Source organism: Macaca mulatta, chromosome 7 (genome assembly GCF_049350105.2).
Source record: "Macaca mulatta isolate MMU2019108-1 chromosome 7, T2T-MMU8v2.0, whole genome shotgun sequence".
Lineage (NCBI taxonomy): Eukaryota > Metazoa > Chordata > Mammalia > Primates > Cercopithecidae > Macaca > Macaca mulatta.
In genome coordinates, this window is record NC_133412.1 from 79,581,328 (window position 1) to 79,598,632 (window position 17,305).

The 17,305-nt window shown below is 50.8% G+C and overlaps 1 protein-coding gene and 1 long non-coding RNA gene across 2 annotated transcripts; both read left to right on the plus strand.

Annotated features, from left to right (window-relative positions):
* The first annotated feature begins 234 nt into the window (after positions 1-234).
* Positions 235-9,604, plus strand: MESP2 (mesoderm posterior bHLH transcription factor 2). The gene is made up of 3 exons (XM_077940309.1): positions 235-1,962; positions 6,554-8,137; positions 8,918-9,604. The coding sequence occupies exons 2-3, from the start codon at positions 7,286-7,288 to the stop codon at positions 9,185-9,187; spliced, it is 1,122 nt and encodes a 373-aa protein (XP_077796435.1). The 5' UTR covers positions 235-1,962; positions 6,554-7,285; the 3' UTR covers positions 9,188-9,604.
* Positions 9,605-10,570: 966 nt separating this feature from the next.
* On the plus strand, positions 10,571-14,670 carry LOC144330098 (uncharacterized). The gene is made up of 2 exons (XR_013395969.1): positions 10,571-10,670; positions 12,736-14,670. It is a non-coding gene; the product is annotated as an uncharacterized LOC144330098 (long non-coding RNA).
* The last annotated feature ends 2,635 nt before the right edge of the window (positions 14,671-17,305 follow it).

Below are 17,305 nucleotides of genomic sequence, written 5' to 3' on the forward strand. Positions count from 1 at the left end.
CTCTACTGTCCTTAGTGTGTGATTTCTGTCTTTGAGATTGCTTCAGAGTCACAATGGAGTTGCTGAAACTCCAGCCATCATATGTTTTCCAGGTAATGAAGAAAACATAAGGGGCAGAGCCACAGGAGTGTACTTCTCAGCACTAAAGAGCTCTCCGAGAAGCTCCAGCCAGTGACTTCCACTAATATCTCATTGGCCATCCCATCTATAAAAGAACCTGGGAAATGTAGGGGGTTTTTTTTGTTTTTTTTTTGTTTTTTGTTTTTTTAGCAGGGTGTATCACCATGCACAACACAAGATCACTAAAAGAAAAAGGCAAATAAAGGCTGTGTGGGCAACTAGCAGTGTCTGCCACACTTGTGAAACCCACACACATTCTTCTGACCATATTTCCCCCTAATCTAGCCACCATTCCTATCACAGAAAGGAAGATGTGAACCTGGTGCTACTAGCACACTGAAGCCCAGAATGTAATCACCTTACCCAACGGCACACAGCCACAGGCCCTCTTTTTAACAGCGAACCACATGAAGGGTGGTAACACTGCAAATGGGCTGTAGGGTAGGATCCAAACCTGGCTGTCTGCTCAGCACCTAGGGCAGGTTCCAGCACAGAGTAAATACCTGGCCCCACACCCATCCAGAAGTGGACGGCTTAAGGGCCCCAGGGCTGTAGGCAAGTTGAACAGGCACTCCTGCCAGGGCCCAACAGAAGACAAAGGCTGGATATGGAGAAGTGGGGAGGGCAGGATGCCCTGGTCTGGTGTGGGAGGGGTTCCCAGAAAGCAAGGAATCATTTCCTTCTTCTGGGACCCAGGCTGAAAATACCATTCCCCTCACTCACAATCCAAGCTATTCCTTTAATCACTTCTTTCTGCTGTTCCTGAACTTGCTGTAAGCATAACATCACTCCTGTTCTAAATGTTATCACATGCATTACCTTATTTTACTTCAGTTACCCTGGAGATCAGAATACCCACTTAAAGATGGGAAAACTGAGATTGAGTAAGTTGCCCAAGTTCTCCCAACTGGTAAGAAACCAGGCCTGTCTCACTCTGCAGCCCAGACGCCTGACCACTAAGCTGCACTGCCTCCCTGGGCTAAGCGGAGGCCCAGTTGGGGGACCCACTTGGGTTTCCCTCCTGGTGGGTGAGGCTAGCAGATGGAGTGCCCCTGTGCTTCCAGAGCCTGGCTGAGGAGTGCAGGGAAGAGCCAAGGGCCACAGCAACCAGGCCCAGGGGCCCACCTTCCAGAACTTACACTGTACAACCCACAGTCAGCCTGGGGTCTGGGCTCCAGGCTAGCTCAAACCAAGGTAGAAGGAGACCAGGCAATCTCTGAGAGGAAAGGATGTATGTACCATGTGCAGGGCTCTGTGCCTGTGGTGGAATCCCATTATTCACCAAATCCCTCCACAAGAAATCCCTCAGGCTGGCTCTAAGGAGGTTGGGGGAAATAATTCTGGATATTCAGAAGCTTCCTGGAGATCACAAGGCCATCCAGCAATGCATATCTAGCTGTTCATGCACAAGGCAGCACTGCTGGGCAAAAACTAAAAATACAATAAAGGTGCATCAGTAAGTGGCTGTGCATACTATGGAATATCATACAGCATTTAAAAGGCATGAGTCATGCCTGTAATCTGAGCACTTTGGGAGGCCAAGGCAGGCAGATTGCATGAGGTCAGGAGTTTGAGCCCAGCCTGGCCAACATGGTGAAACCCTGTCTCTACTAAAAATACAAAAATTAGCCGGGCGCGGTGGCACATGCCTGTAGTCCGAGCTTCTTGGAAGGCTCAGGCACAAGAATCACTTGAACCTGGGAGGCGGAGGTTACAGTGAGCTGAGATCACATCACTGCACTCCAGCCTAGATGAAACAGAGAGAGTGTCTCAAAAAAAAAAAAAAAAAAAAAAGGGTGAATCAGAAACACCAATAGAGGCCAGGTGTGGTGGCTCACACCTGTAAGCCTAGCACTTTGGGAGGCTGAGGCAGGTGGATCACCTGAGGTCAGGACTTTGAGACCAGCCTGGCCAACATGGTGAAACCCTGTCTCTACTAAAAATACAAAAAATTAGCCGGGCATGGTGGCAGGCATCTGTAATCCCAGCTACTTGGGAGGCTGAGGCAGGAGAACTGCTTGAACCTGGGAGGCGGAGGTTGCAGTGAGCCAAGATCACGCCACTGCACTCCAGCCTGGGCAACAAGAGTGAAACTCCATCTGAAAAAATAAAACAAACAAACAAACAAAAAACAAACAAAAAAAAACACCAATAGAAAAACAGAAACAGCACCTGCTGTATCTGAAATGCAGCACCTAGATCAAGACATCTCTATGAAGCCTGATGAATTTTGTTTACAACTGTTGAATTCATACATTTAAGTTCCCTGATAGATAGCATGTCAAGAGCTTTATAGTGATGTGTGGCCTTGGACCAATAAATGATGTACCTATACTACATGTGCCATTATTTCAACCCAAAAAGTCTAGGGGTGAATGTTTTACAAGTTGTCCTTTATCTCCCCTTAGGAAATAGGTTTTTTTGTTTTTGTTTTTGTTTTTTTGGTTTTTTTTTGGTTTAAACCTTTTTTAAGTCATGAAATGTTCCCATAACTAACTGCTTCTTTCCAAAGAAAGCCTGTTTGAAATCTATCCCACCTTCTTTTCATGTTATGGACCAATCAAAATTTTCTCTTCTTTATTCATAGCAGCTAGAATAAACTGAACAATAGTTGTCTACCCAGTGTTATTCAATGCCAAGTGTTACTTCATCATAATGTTACAGCAGTGACTTGGGCATATTTTCTCCAATATATTTCAAAATAAATTCTGAGGAGAAAAAGTGATATAATTCCATTATTGAAGGTGTATCTGTACCTCCTGCCATTTTACCTTTTTTCCAAAGTTAAAATTATTTACATGGGCTGTGGACAGTGACTCATACCTGTAATCCCAGCACTTTGGGAGGCCGAGGTGAGTGGATTGCTTGAGCCCAGGAGTATGAGACCTGCCTAGGCAACACGGTGAAACCCTGTCTCTACAAAAAATACAAAATTTAGCTGGCGTGATGGTGCACATCTGTAGTCCCATCTACTTCAGAGGCTGAGGTGGGAAGATTACCTGAGACTGGAAGGTGGAGGCTGCAGTGAGCCATGACTGCCCCACTGCACTCCAGCCTGGGTGACAGAGTGAAACCCTGTCTAAAGAAAGAAACATTATTTAAATGGATAAACATTTAAAACATTTAGATCAACTATAACCAAGGTTTTGGTTAAATCTGTATTCACAGTCAGTACCTTTTTTTTTTTTTTTTTTTTTTTGAGACAGGGTGTTGCTCTGTGGCCAGGCTGGTGCACAGTGGTGCAATCATAGCTCACTGCAGCCTCAAACTCCTGGGTTCAGTGGATCCTCCTGCCTCAGCCTCCCAAGTGGCTGGGACTACAGGCCCACACCACCATGCCTGGCTAATTTTTTTTTCTTAGATACGGTTGCCCAGGCTGGTCTTGAACTATGACTATATTGCCCAGGCTGGTCTTGAACTCCTGGGCTCAAGCAATCCTCCCACCTCAGCCTTCCAAAGTGCTGGGATTATCTCCACTAAAAATTTGATGCATTATTTTTTTAAAGGGTGAGTCAGCAAAATATGTCCTGACATGGAATGCTCTGAAACATGCTGCTGAATGGAAAAAAAAAAAAAAAAAAAGAAAAGAAAAGAAAGAGAAGAAAAACAAATTACAAGCTGACATTTACTCATAACAATGTACATAATGTAACTGGAGGGTTACTGTGTGTTTGCTAAGGATATACATGTTTATGTTAACCCACTGGCCAGGTCTGGAACTACACACACAGCCTAAAAACAGCTGTAACTTTTTGGGGGTTTATGGGGTTGGTTAAAGAGACTCCAACTTTACCTGTTATGTTTCCATTTCTCACAATGAAATGTAGTGTTTACATAATTTGTGTAATTAAAAGTTAATTTTTGAAAATAGCCACGATGTCCCTGAAAGAAAGAAAGAAAGAAAGAAAGAAAGAAAGAAAGAAAGAAAGAAAGAAAGAAAGAAAAAAATTAGCCAGTCATAGTGGTATGTGCCTGTAGTTCCAGCTACTTGAGAGGCTGAGGCAGGAGGATCACTTGAACACAGTTTTTTTTTTTTTTTTTTTTTTGAGGTGGAGTCTCGCTCTGTCGCCCAGGCTGGAGTGCAGTGGCACGATCTCGGCTCACTGCAAGCTCCGCCTCCCGGGTTCCCACCATTCTCCTGCCTCAGCCTCCCGAGTAGCTGGGACTACAGGTGCCGCCACCACGCCCGGCTAATTTTTTTGTATTTTTAGTGGAGACGGGGTTTCATTGTGTTAGCCAGGATGGTCTCGATCTCCTGACCTCGTGATCCGCCCGTCTCGGCCTCCCAAAGTGCTGGGATTACAGGCTTGAGCCACCGCGCCCGGCCTGAACACAGTTTTAGGGTACAGTGAGCTATGATCGCATCACTGCACTCCAGCCTGGGCAACAGAGTGAGACCCTGCCTCTAAAAATAAATAAAGCCTGGGCACAATGGCTCATGCCTGTAATAACAACATTTTGGGAGGCCGAGGCGGGCAGATCACTTGAGGCCAGGAGTTCGGACCAGCCTGGCCAATATAGCGAAACCCCATCTCTACTAAAAATACAAAAATTAGCCAGGCATGGTGGCACGCACCTGTGGTCCCAGCTACTCAGAAGGCTGAAGCAGGAGGATTCCTTGAGCCTGGGAGGCGGAGGTTGCAGTGAGCTGCCACTGCACTCCAACCTGGGCGACAGACCCTGTCTCAAAAATAAAAGAAATAATAAAATAAAATAAAATCAGCCACAAAAATATTACAAGGCAGCTGGGCCTGGTGGCGCACGCTTGTAATCTCAGCATTTTGGGAGGCTGAGGCAGGCAGATCACTTGAGCCCAGGAGTTAAAGACCAGCCTGGGTAAAACCCAACTCTACAAATAATAATAATAATAATTAAATAATTACAAAGCCATTTGCTACTTCAGGCTGCTGCAGGTTAATCTCTTCTTGAACACCACTGTCATGTTGATCTTTAGTTAGTTATTAGCTAATGATTTTTAAAATTGTATCACCCTTCCGCTCAAAAGTCCCTATGGCTCCCAAAACCAACTCCTTAACCTGGCCCCAGCCCAGGTGTGCTCTGGCCTTCCACATCACCACCCCAGTGCCCTGCTCCTGAGGCATCTTGGAAGGTCCTGAGGCCAGGTCTTTGCTTATGCAGTTCCCATCTGGAATGCACTGTACCTGCCTCTCTCCCTACTCAAATCCTATGCATAGTTCAAGGCCCAGCTGTGACTTCTTCACCTCTGTGGCCAGAACCCTAATGTCCCTGGCCTTCTTTTGGCTCTTAGCCTCAGGACTCAGCCCTTTCCCCAAGACCACACAGGACATTGACAAACTCCTTTAAACTGTAATTCTTGCTAAGAAGATCATTTACTTTATAAATTTTACTATCTCAACTATCCCTCACACAGTCCCACGTAGATACTACCATTATTCCTGTTTTACTGAGCAGAAGCTCAAGCTCAAACAGGTTAAGGGCCCTGCCCAAGGGCACACAGCTACTGTTATACAATGGCCTGTTCACTTTTCTTTCCCACAAGACTGAAATCTCATTAGAGCTGAGACCGTGACTAGCTCATTCACCCTGTGTGCTTGACATTTACTGGTTGCTAAATAAATATGAATTCAGCCAGGCGTGGTGGCTCACGCCTATAATCCCAGCACTTTGGGAGGCCAAGGCGGGTGGATCACTGGAGGTCAGGAGTTTAAGAACAGCCTGGCTAACATGGCGAAAACCTGTCTCTACTAAAAGTACAAAAATTAGCCGGACATGATGGTGCACACCTGTAGTCCCAGCTACTCGAGAGGCTGAGACAGAAGAATTGCTTGAACCCAGGAGGCGGAGGTTGTGGTGAGCTGAGATGGTGCCACTGCACTCCAGCCTGGACAACAGAGCAAGTCTGTTTAAAAAAAAAAAGAATAAATAAATATGAATTAAATGAATAATGCCCATTAGTGCCTTGAAATGTAAGTACCTTCTTTTCATTTTATTTATTTATTTATTTATTTATTTTTGAGACACAGTCTTGCTCTGTCACTCAGGCTGGAGTGGAGTGGCACGATCTCGGCTCACTGCAACCTCCACCTCCTGGGTTCAAGCAATTCTCTTGTCTCAGCCTCCTGAGTAGCTAGGATTACAAGCGCTTGCCACCACACTCGGCTGGTTTTTGTATTTTTAGTAGAGACAGGGGTTTTACCATATTGGCCAGGCTGGTCTCGAACTCATGACCTCAGGTGATCCACCCCTCCTTGGCTTCCCAAAGTGCTGGGATTACAGGTGTGAGCTACCACACCTGGCCAGTACCTTCTTTATAAAACGATCATGGCAAACCTTCAGCTCACTTGCCAGGGCCTAAGTGTTTTACAGGGATTGTTGTATTTAGTCCAGGAACCATCCTAGACAAAAGTATTTTGTATCACTATTGGTACCGATGAGGGAATCTGAGGCTCAGAGGAGCTAAATAACTTAACCAAGGTCACAGCCAATAAAGAGGTTGGCTTGGGGACCGACCTTTGCAGGTTTCCATCACCTAGGGTACAACTCTTCTTCCCCCACTTGACCTATTCCATTTCTCAAGACCAGAAACAGACCATAGGCAGTGAGATGCCTTTCTTGGTGTCACTCAACAAATCAGAAACTGTGGATTTTGGGGACCCCAGAAGGGCCCACCTGCACTTCTGCCTCAGTCACCATGGGTAGGGCCCTCCGGGCTTGTCTTGATGCCTTATTTAATACAACAGTAGGCACCGCGTCCTGGGCACAGACCTCCGGGAGGTTAGTGATAAGAGAGGCACCCACTCCTCACGGGGTCCCTGAGGCACCCACAGACCATGGCACTACCCGCCACTGCCGGGCTCCCGGGCACTCACCGTGAGCAGTGGACGGGGCGGGGGCGTGGGTGGGAGCATGGTGAGAAGCTTAGCAGCTCCATCCAGATGCGAATTGTTCCTCCCATACTTCCCGGGCTGCAGGGGCCTCCATTTAGAGCTCCCAAGGAGTCAGAATCCACACCTCCGCAAATGGGCCCGCTTTCCCAGGGGCCCCCTGCCCAGACCTTCCCTGGGCTCTGTGGGTTTTGACACCTCTCTGTAACCTGGCGGGGGGCCACCTCACACCTTTGGGCAACATAAAAGCTCAAGCCTGGAGGTGGCTAGCCCAGCCTCCCAGAGCCTGCAGCCCGGCCATGGCCCAGTCGCCTCCTCCGCAGAGCCTCCTTGGCCACGACCACTGGATCTTCGCCCAGGGCTGGGGCTGGGCCGGCCACTCAGACTCCACGTCTCCGGCCTCCTCCTCGGATTCGTCGGGTTCGTGCCCCTGCGACGGCGCCCGCGGACTCCCGCAGCCAGCGCCTGCGGGCTGCAGCTCCCGAGCCGCAGAAGCACCCGCGACGGCGCTCAGAAGAGCGCGCAGCGGGCCAGCGGGCGGACAGCGGCAGAGCGCCAGCGAGCGGGAGAAACTGCGCATGCGCACGCTGGCCAGCGCACTGCACGAGTTGCGCCGCTTTCTGCCTCCCTCCTTGGCGCCCGCCGGCCAGAGCCTGACCAAGATCGAGACGCTGCGCCTTGCCATCCGCTACATCGGCCACCTATCGGCCGTGCTGGGCCTCAGCGAGGAGAGTCTGCAGTACCGGCGCAGGCAGCGCGGGGACGCGGGGTCCCCTCGAGGCTGCCCGCTGTGCCCCGACGGCGGCCCCGCGCAGGCGCAGACGCAGGCGGATGGGCAGGGGCGCGGGACAGGCCTTGTCTCCGCCGTCCTCGCCGAGGCGTCCTGGGGGTCCCCGTCCTCCTGCCCCGGAGCCCGAGCCGCACCCGAGCGCCTGGGAAGGGGGGTCCACGACACGGATCCCTGGGCGACACCCCCTTACTGCCCCAAGATACAGTCGCCTCCGTATTCGTCCCAAGGGACAACCTCCGACGCGTCTCTTTGGACGCCACCCCAAAGCTGTCCCTGGACGCAGTCGTCCCCAGAGCCCCGGAACCCGCCAGTGCCCTGGACGACGCCCCCAGCAACCCTGGAGCTGGCCGCAGTGTACCAGGTATGTGTGGAGGCTCTTGCTGTGTTGCCCAGCCTCCAGTCTGCAGAGAATCTCATACGTTTTCGATCCCAGCTTATCTACTCCAGGATTATCTAATGGAGGGGAGAATGGAAAGAACCCCCGGCTCCTTGGGAGAAGAGGTTGGACCCTGGGAAGTTAAGGCCACCTCCACAGTCACCACAAGCAGTCTTCACAGCCATGGGAAAGAGGGGGAGCCCGCCGACTTGCTCAGAGGGTGGAAGGTAGCAGGGTGGCTTACTGGCTTCAAGTGCTATTAAGAGTGCAGTGGGGGAAGGAAGTCCCAGGGTAAGGGCACCTTTTCCCCAGTGCATGGGCCTGGAGCGGGTGATTTCAAGTTTTCTTCAAGCTTCATTCATTCATGAGGCTCATGAATGACTCATGGTCCATAAAAAATCTATTAACCAAAATTTGTTGAACACTTTCTGTGTGCCCATCATCATTCTTGGCACCTTACATGTATTATTCAGCCCCAGTAATGACCATGGGAAGTAGGTATTATCAGCTTCCCTAGTTTACACGTGAGAAAACTGAGACAAAAAGAGCTACCTGAGTTCTCATTGCTAGTGAGTAGCAGAACTGGGATTTAAGCCTTAGCAGAGTGTATCCTAAGCCAGTGCTCTTAACCAGTTGGCTTTGCTGCATCCATTGCACCAGGGCTGCCTAGATGCTGCCAGCCACACCATGGCAACGAGCCAGATTCAAGATCTCTGGACATCAGGGAGCAGCCCACTAACCAGGCTGCTCTTACCTCTCTTGCAGGGTCTCTCTGTGTCTCCAGAGTCCTGTCTTTCGCTGGGAGCTCCATCTCTCCTGCCCTACCCATCATGCCAGAGACTTCAGCCTCAGACCCCTTGGGGGTGCTGGAGCCACAGTGCAGAGGTGGTGCCCAACTCAGAGGACCAGGGACCAGGCGCCGCCTTCCAGCTCAGTGAAGCAAGCCCTCCCCAGAGCTCAGGCCTGCGGTTCAGTGGCTGCCCTGAACTTTGGCAAGAAGATCTGGAGGGGGCCCACCTGGGCATCTTCTACTGAATGGCTTTGACTTCCCTCTCTCCATCCAGGAATCAGACCTGTAGCATGGGTGCCTCCTCATTTGCTACTTAGTGGTTGTTCACGCTTTCCTTTAGCCAAGGCTCCCTTTTTCTAAGTGATGTCTTTCAGGGAAGCAGTGTTTGAAATAGATAGTGGGTATCTTCCCTGGATGGAGTCAGGGCGGGGGCAGTGTCCTCCACTGCTAGACACCCCCAGAATGCCTGGCGCTCTGCAGAGCACAGTCTGAGCTGCTCTAAGAAGAGGTCTCCTTTACCCCAAAGGCAGCTGGGCAGGGACAGGTGGGAGAATGGGTGTAGGAGGCAGGCCCCATACTCTGCTTCTTGGTGACAGTTGGCCAGAGCCCTGTGTGCTTTGATATTTTTTGTACTTAAAAAACACACACACACACAACAAAAATTTAGTTTGGTTTTGTTTTTTGTCCATCAACCTGGGTTTTTCTTGCCTCTGGAAAAGGAAACATGTTTTCCTTCTGTGGGGAACAAGTTCTGCTGCTCCTTCCTTCCCGAATCCAGGCCTGCTAAGATATGTGTGGGCCCTCATTTGTCAGTTTGACCATATTTATTGCGCTGGTGCTCCAGGGCCAAAAGCTCCACCTGGCTTGCTGTGCAAGGTAGCACAGGTGGGCTGAACTTGGGCCTGCCCACTTGCCCCAGCCACATCGCCACTGCCCTTTTGTGTTCTGGGAACATTCCTGGTGACTGGTGGGGTAGGCGCATGCAGCTGTGGACAGACAGACAGGACCCCCAAATGGGGAGACCACAGTCCCAGAGACCTGTGATTTAGGGCTCTTTCACAATGACATGAAATTTTCTTCAAAGAATGCTAGGAGTGGTTCCTATGTGCTAGGCCCAGTGTATTAGTTTGCGAGGGCTGCCATACTAGAATGCCATGGGCTGGGTGCAGTGGCTTATGCCTGTAATCCCAGCAGTTTGAGAGCCTGAGGCGGGAGGATCCCTTGAGGCCAGGAATTCGATACCAGCCTGGACAACATAGCAAGACCCCGTCCCTACAAAAAACTTAAAAAAAAAAAAACCACCACAGACTGGGTGGCTTAAACAACGCAAATTTATTTTCTCACAATTCTGGAGGCTAGAAGTTCAAGATCAAGGTGTAGGCAGGTTTGGTGGCTTCTGGGGCCTCTCTCTGTGGCTTGCCTGTTCATTGAGCCCCCACACGGTCACACATCTGACTCTATTGTCTGTGTCCTGATTTCTTATAAGGGCACTAGTCACGTTGGATGAGGACCTACCCTAAGGGACCCATTTAACTGTATTTACTCTTTTAGGGATCTTTCTCCTAACACAGTCATACAGTTACATTCCGAAATATTGAATGTAAGGGCTTAAACATAATAAATTTTTGTTTTTTTTTTTTTTTTTTTTTTTTAGACAGAGTCCTGCTCTGTTGCCCAGGCTGGAGTGCAATGGTGCAGTCTCGGCACACTGCAACCTCTGCCTCCCAGGTTCAAGTGATTCTCCTGCCTTAGCCTCCTGAGTAGCTGGGATTACAGATGCCTGCCACCATGCCCGGCTAATTTTTGTATTTTCAGTAGAGATGGGGTTTCACCATGTTGGCCAGGCTGGTCTGGAACTCCTGACCTCAAGCGATCCACCTGTCTCAGCTTCCCAAAGTGCTGGGATTACAGGTGTGAGCCACTGCACCCAGCCCAACATAGGAAATTTTTTTTCTTTCTTTTTTTTGAGATGGAGTCTCACTCTGTCACCTAGGCGGGGTGCAGTGGCATGATCTCAGCTCACTGCAACTTCTGCCTCACTGCAACTTCAGGAGAATCACTTGAGCCACTTGAGGCAGGCGATTCTCAAGTGATTCTCCTGCCTCAGTTTCCCTAGTAACTGGCCTAGGTGCCTGCCACCATGCCCGGCTAATTTTTGTATTTTTAGTAGAGATGGGGTTTCCCCATGTTGGCTAGGCTGGTCTTGAACCCCTGACCTCCAATGGTCCACCCGCCACGGCATCCCAAAGTGCTGGGATTACAGGCGTGAGCCACCACGCCCAGCCAAACATAGGAATTTTATGAGAACACAGTTCAGCCGCCTTGGCCTCCCAAAGTGCTGGTATTATAGGCATGAGCCACTGCACTCAGCCATACGGGAATTTTATGGGGACACAGTTCAGCCCGTAACACCATGTGTTAGGTGCCAGAGAGTAAATATTCCCCAACTAATGTGAATTACAGGGAAATAAATGATCAAAGCCCAGGTCCTAAACACAAGGATGGGGATTTGTGTGAGGTGCTTAGGGACCAGGATGCAGTAGCCTGGTGGGAGGCGAGGTTGGCAGTACCATCTCATTCTTGAGTTACCTGATTCCTTAGTCCTGCTGCCTTGATTGCAGTGTCTTAAGAGTAAGAGGCACTGCCAGGATCTTGGGAAAAGGACGCCAAGATCCATTAGTAAAGGCTCCTGTGGGCATGGGAGCCAGTGGTGGTGGTAACTTCCTTCTGTATCTGCTGACTCAGGGAGGAGAGAGTTGCAGGAGAGGTGACCTTAGAGCTGGGTGTTAAAGGATATGCAGGAGTTTGCCAAGAGGAGTGAGGGAGGAGAGGTCCAGGCAGGAGCAACAGCATGAGCCAAGTTGAAACAGAAGCATCTAGTGTCTAGAGTTGACAGAGAAAAGTGGCAAACAGAGCCAGAAAGGGGCTTGGAGGCAAGACGGGGGAGTTCCACGTGGTGGTTGATGAGGTTTTGGCCTCCGTTTCCTGAGTGATGGGCAGCACTGAGGGTTGGGAATTGGGGGTGAGCTGGTAAGAAGGCTGCTCTCTGTCCCTTCGGCCACTTCATAGAAATGGAACCAGGCAGGAGGCCATTGCAACAGTCCAGCTTGAGAGAAGGGGAGAGGCAGCACAGAGCGTGAGCTGCCTGATTTCCTGGGCCTGGGCTCTTGACGTATAAGGCTTTCCCCTGTCATTCTGCAAGGTTGCCTGTTGCCTCTGACGTGCCCTGTGGCATCGGGCAAGTCACTCTGAGTTTTCACAGTTCCTAAAGGAGGAACTATCTTGGGTGGTGCTGAGGTACCTTCTTCCTTTAACCTTCCAGAAGTGCTCTGGTTCTGCCCTTAGGGCCCTGCTGTCCCGAGGGGCTGTCAGCCACAGCTGGAAGGATGAGGAAAAATCCAGGCAAGCTTAGAGCAGAGACACAGCAGGTTGCGCATTCTACTCGGCTCTTACTTGCCGTGTAACCAAGTGAGACTGACAGGCATCCTTTGAAACCTCCCTGAGCCTCAGTTTATTCAACTGTGAAGTGGAGACATAATAGACCCTACCTCTCAGGGTTTTAATACTTGCCACATAGTAAGTGCTCAATAAAATGAGTACTGAGGCCAGGCGTGGTGTCTCATGCCTGTAATCCCAGCACTTTGGGATGCAAAGGTGGGGCGATCACTTGAGGTCAGGAGTTCGAGACCAGCCTGGCCAACACAGCGAAACCCCATCTCTATTAAAAATACAAAAATTAGCCGGGCATGGTGGCAGGTGCCTGTAATCCCAACTACTAGGGAGGCTGAGGCAGGAGAATCACTTGAACCCGGGAGGCGGAGGCTTCAGTGAGCCAAGATTGTGCCACTGCACTCCAGCCTAAGCCTGGGTGACAGAGCGAGACTCTGTCTCCGAAAAAAGAAAAAAAAAGTACTAAGTAGAGTCACATTACCTAAGATAACCTAGTCTAGTGGTTCCCAAAACTGGCAGCGTGCTGTGCCATCTGGTTCCGGGATCGTCCTCTGAGAGCATGATTCAGTGAGTTAGATTCCCAGGGTAAAGTCTCAGGTTCCTAGGTTTTAACAAGATCCTCTCCAGGGGATTCTGAAGCCCAGCCAGGTTGCGAACCATGAATATTCTTCGCCTCCAGTTAGGTGTGGACATTAGGCTCATCACTCCTAGTCCAGTGCTCTCTCCTCCCAAGAAGACCCAAGGTCCTGGCTCCACGGTCTCTTAGCATCTGCACTGAAGGCAGAACTAAACAACAACCCTGTCTCCTTTCTTTGGCTCCCACCTATCTGGAGTTAGTCCTTGTGGCGGCAGAGGGAGGTCCTCCCTGGCCATGTTTCTCTAACTCTGAGGCCCTGTGAGGGCTTGAGTGGAGCCCAGGAGAGTTCTGGCCTTCACCAGCAGCAGCCAGAGATAAGCATCTTCTGGAACTTGGAAGCCTCGTTCTTCAGTTCTCCTCAGCATGGGCCTCTATGGCGAGCAGAGGCAAGAGGCCCCATGGCCCCAGCCAAGGGAGCATGTGCGGATGCCCAACTGGGGTTGCCTGGGCCGTCCTAGATGCTGCTGGAGTGAGGGGAGCTGGGTCCAGGTGGACTCCAGCGAATATCCCCATGCCTGTCCTCCCACTCTGGGAGCGAAGGCTCAGCCCTGCATCTCAGAGCAGCAGACCCTTACTGTCTCCAGTCCATCTGTCCGTCCATGGCTCCATCCCAGGCATGCTGCTCTGGGCTGTACCTCTCTGCTAAGTGCCTGGCAGGGGAGGGAGAGGGACTGATGCTTGTACCCTGCCTGGGATGACTGGTCCCCCCACACCTTCTTCCTGGGAACCCCAGTCACTGTCTATAAGAGACTGAACACTTGCTGAGTACCTCACCCAGGCCTTTCAATGACCCTGCAATGGAGAGAACATTCAGTTTTTCATATGGGTAACTGAAGCTAGGAGAAGTGAAATGCTTGGCCCACGTCCAGAACTGTGCTGAAAGGTTCTCTCAGGGCCAGGTGCGGTGGCTCATGCCTGTAATACCAGCACTTAGGGAGGCCAAGGCAGGAAGATACCTTACAGCCAAGAGTTGGAGACCAGTCTGGGCAACATAGCAGGGAGCTGCCTCTACAAAAAATTTTAAAATTATCCAGGTGTGGTGGTGTGTGCCTATAGTCCCAGCTACGAGAACTGAGACAGGAAGATTGCTTGAGCCCAAGAGGATGAGGCTCCAATGAGCTGTGATCGTACCACTGCACTGCAGCCTGGGTTAACAGAGTGCTACCCCACCTCTATAAACATACAAACGAACAAAAAGCAAACTTCAAATTTGTTGGGCACAGTGGTTCACACCTGTAAACCCAGCACTTTGGGAGGGTGAGGTGGAAAGTTTGCTTGAGGCCAGGAGTTTAAGGCCAGCCTGGGCAACATAGAAAGACCCCACCTTTAAAAAAAAAAAAAGAAAGAAAGGGAGGGAGGGAAAATGAGGCCAGGCGCAGTGGCTTACTTCTATAATCCCAGCAGGCAGATCACCTGAGGTCAGGAATTCGAGACCAGCCCGGCCCCGTCTCTACTAAAAATACAAAAAATTAGCCTGGTATGGTGGCGAGCACCTGTAATCCCAGCTACTCAAGATGCTGAGGTGGGAAAATAGCTTGAGCCCAGGAGGTGGAGGTTGCAGTGAGCTGAGGTCGTGCCACTGCAAGCCTAGGCGACAGAGTGAGACTTTGTCTCAAAAAAGAAAAAAAAAGAAAAAGAAAAGGAAAGATTGCCTTAGCTGTGCTGATTCCACAGTCTCAAAAAGCTGGGTCAGAGGAGCCACCAGGGCTGCTTCTTGCAGAGCCTCAGCACCTTCCATTCCTGCTGGACTTGATGCTGAGGGCTCGTCTCCCTGGCAGATAAGAGCGCTGGGCAGGGAATCAGCCACCAGAGTTCTAGTTGGTTCCTGCTCTTTGACCTTGACCAAGGCTCTGCAGGCATTGCTCTGGCTCTGTGTATCCTCACTGCATTCCAGGATCAGCCTTGGAGGGCCTGATGAGTGCCAGCATTGTACACTGCCAGGTGGCACCGTCATAAGTGTTTGAAACAGAGCGATTCCATCTTGAATAGGGGCTGGGTAAAATGAGATTGAGACCTGCTGGGCTGCATTCCTAGGAGGTTAGGCATTCTTGGTCATAGGATGAGACAGGAGATCGGCATAAGATACAGGTCACAAAGACCTTGCTGATAAAACAGCGTGTAGTAGAGAAACCTGCCAAAACCTGCCAAAACCAAGATGGTGACAAAAGTGACCTGTGGTCATCTTCACTGCTCATTATGTGCTGATTATAATACATTAGCTGCTAAAAGACACTCCCACCAGCATATGACAGTTCACAAATGCCACGGCAATATCCAGAAGTTACCCTGTGTGGTCTAAAAAGGGGAGAAACCCTCAGTTCTAGGAAATCCCCACTTCTTTCCCAAAAAACTCATGAAAAATCCACCCCTCATTTAGCATATAATCAAGAAATAAGGCTGGGCACAGTGGCTCACGCCTGTAATCCCAGTGGTTTGGGAGACTGAGATGGGCGGATCTCCTGGGGTCGAGAAACCCCATCTCTAATAAAAATACAGAATTAACCGGGCATGGTGGTGCATGCCTGTAATCCCAGCTACTTGGGAGGCTGAGGCAGGAGAATCGCTTGAACCTAGGAGGCAGAGGTTGTGGTGAACCGAGATTGCATCATTGCACTCCAGCCTAGGCAACAAGAACGAAACTCTGTCTCAAAAAAAACCAAAAACAAAAACAGAAACAAAATTCAGAAATAACTCTTCAGTTTACTCAGTTGAGCAGCCGATGCCGCTGCCCTGCCTGTGGAGTAGCCATTCTTTGATGCCTTTCCTTTCTTAATAACTTGCTTTCACTTTATGGACTTGCCCGAATTCTTTCTTGCATGAGCTCCAAGGACCCTCTCTTGGGGTCTGGATCTAGACCCCTTTCCAGTAACGGCACAAGCACGGCATTGTAGACGTCAGGCACTCCATCCCCGCTCCAGATGGAGAACCGGCTTCCACTTCTGTGCAGGGAGTAAAGCCAGACAGCGGTTCCATTTCAGTTCTACTGAGTTGTAACTTCATCTCCTTGCCCCGCAGTTTTCTTATCTGTAAAGTTGAGATAAAGATGTTCCTTATCTCATGGTACAGTTGAGAACTAAATGAAATAATGTGCATAAACTCTTCTCCCTGGCAGGCCAGCTCTCTCCTCTGCAATGTCCGGGGAACCTGGAGCCCATTAGAAACTCAAGATGGTGAGGCTGGCCCCTCCCACAGCTGGACCCCAGAAGGTCAAGTGCTAGCCACAGCCCCTGGGTACTGGCGACAGGAAGGGTTGGCCCAAAGTGACTGGTGGAGCTTAATCTGGGGCGGCCCAGGGAGCCTCCTGGCTGGTGGAGGGACAGTGCCCCATCACCGGGGCTGGCCTCCCGGCTTAGCCAGCCCTACTCTTTGATGTGCGGATGGTGGTGGGGGATGGGGGACCTTCCTGGCCCCAGGCCTGCCTGCTTCTCACAAGGGGGAAGAGGCTGGTGGGGCTAGAGCCAGGAGACAGGGTCAAGGGTGATAATAAAACCCAGCTCTCCTTATGTGTCAGGCCATTTGCTAAGTACATGTATCTCCTTCAATCCACACACCAGCCTAACAGCTCTGACACTGCCTCGTTGTGCAGATGAGACTGAGGCTTGGGCATGTAGGTCCCTTGTCTAAGAAACTGAAACCAGACCTGCTGGACTCCAGGATTCCAGCCTGCAGAGCTGGCCATGGGTGTCTGTTGGAGCTGACTCTTAAGGACCCCTATGGCTGTTCCTGCCTTCTCTCCCTCCCCTCAGCCTTGAATGTTCAGATGGGACTTGCGGGGCAGAGGGGAGCCTGCCACAGTCTGGCTCCATTTGTCAAGAAATGCCCACCAGGGCCAATGTATGCGTGGAGCTGTGCAGGTCCCAGACCTTCTCAGAGTTGGCCCTGACCATCCTCTGCCCCAGGCGATGTGGAGGGCACAGCCCCCACTTTATGAGCCTGGCAAAGCTGTCCCCACCCCATGGCTTGCCTGCTCCTCAGCCCAGCCCTTCCCTGTGTGCTGCTCTAGAAAACAACCTCTTTATGCATTGGTACCCGCACCCCACTCCACCCTTCCACCGCGGAAGACTGTGGGGCGTGCCCTTGGCCAGTGAAGAGTGGCACCAGGTCTGGGACCCTGCGCTTGCTGCCTCCACTGCACAGAACTGTCCCACATTGTCCCAGGTGTTCCTGTGGGGCAGGAAGAGGGGCACAGCACCCTGCACCCTTGCCTCATGTTAAGAAGGGTGCTTCCTGAAGAGTACTCCCTGTGCTCTGCCAGGGCCCCTCTCACCAATCACTG

Bases quoted from the DNA above. Each gene is read 5' to 3' on its own strand.
- MESP2 (XM_077940309.1), top strand. From the start codon at position 7,286: ATGGCCCAGTCGCCTCCTCCGCAGAGCCTCCTTGGCCACGACCACTGG. The intron at 8,138-8,917 runs GTATGTGTGGAG...CCTCTCTTGCAG, and splicing joins AGCTGGCCGCAGTGTACCAG to GGTCTCTCTGTGTCTCCAGA.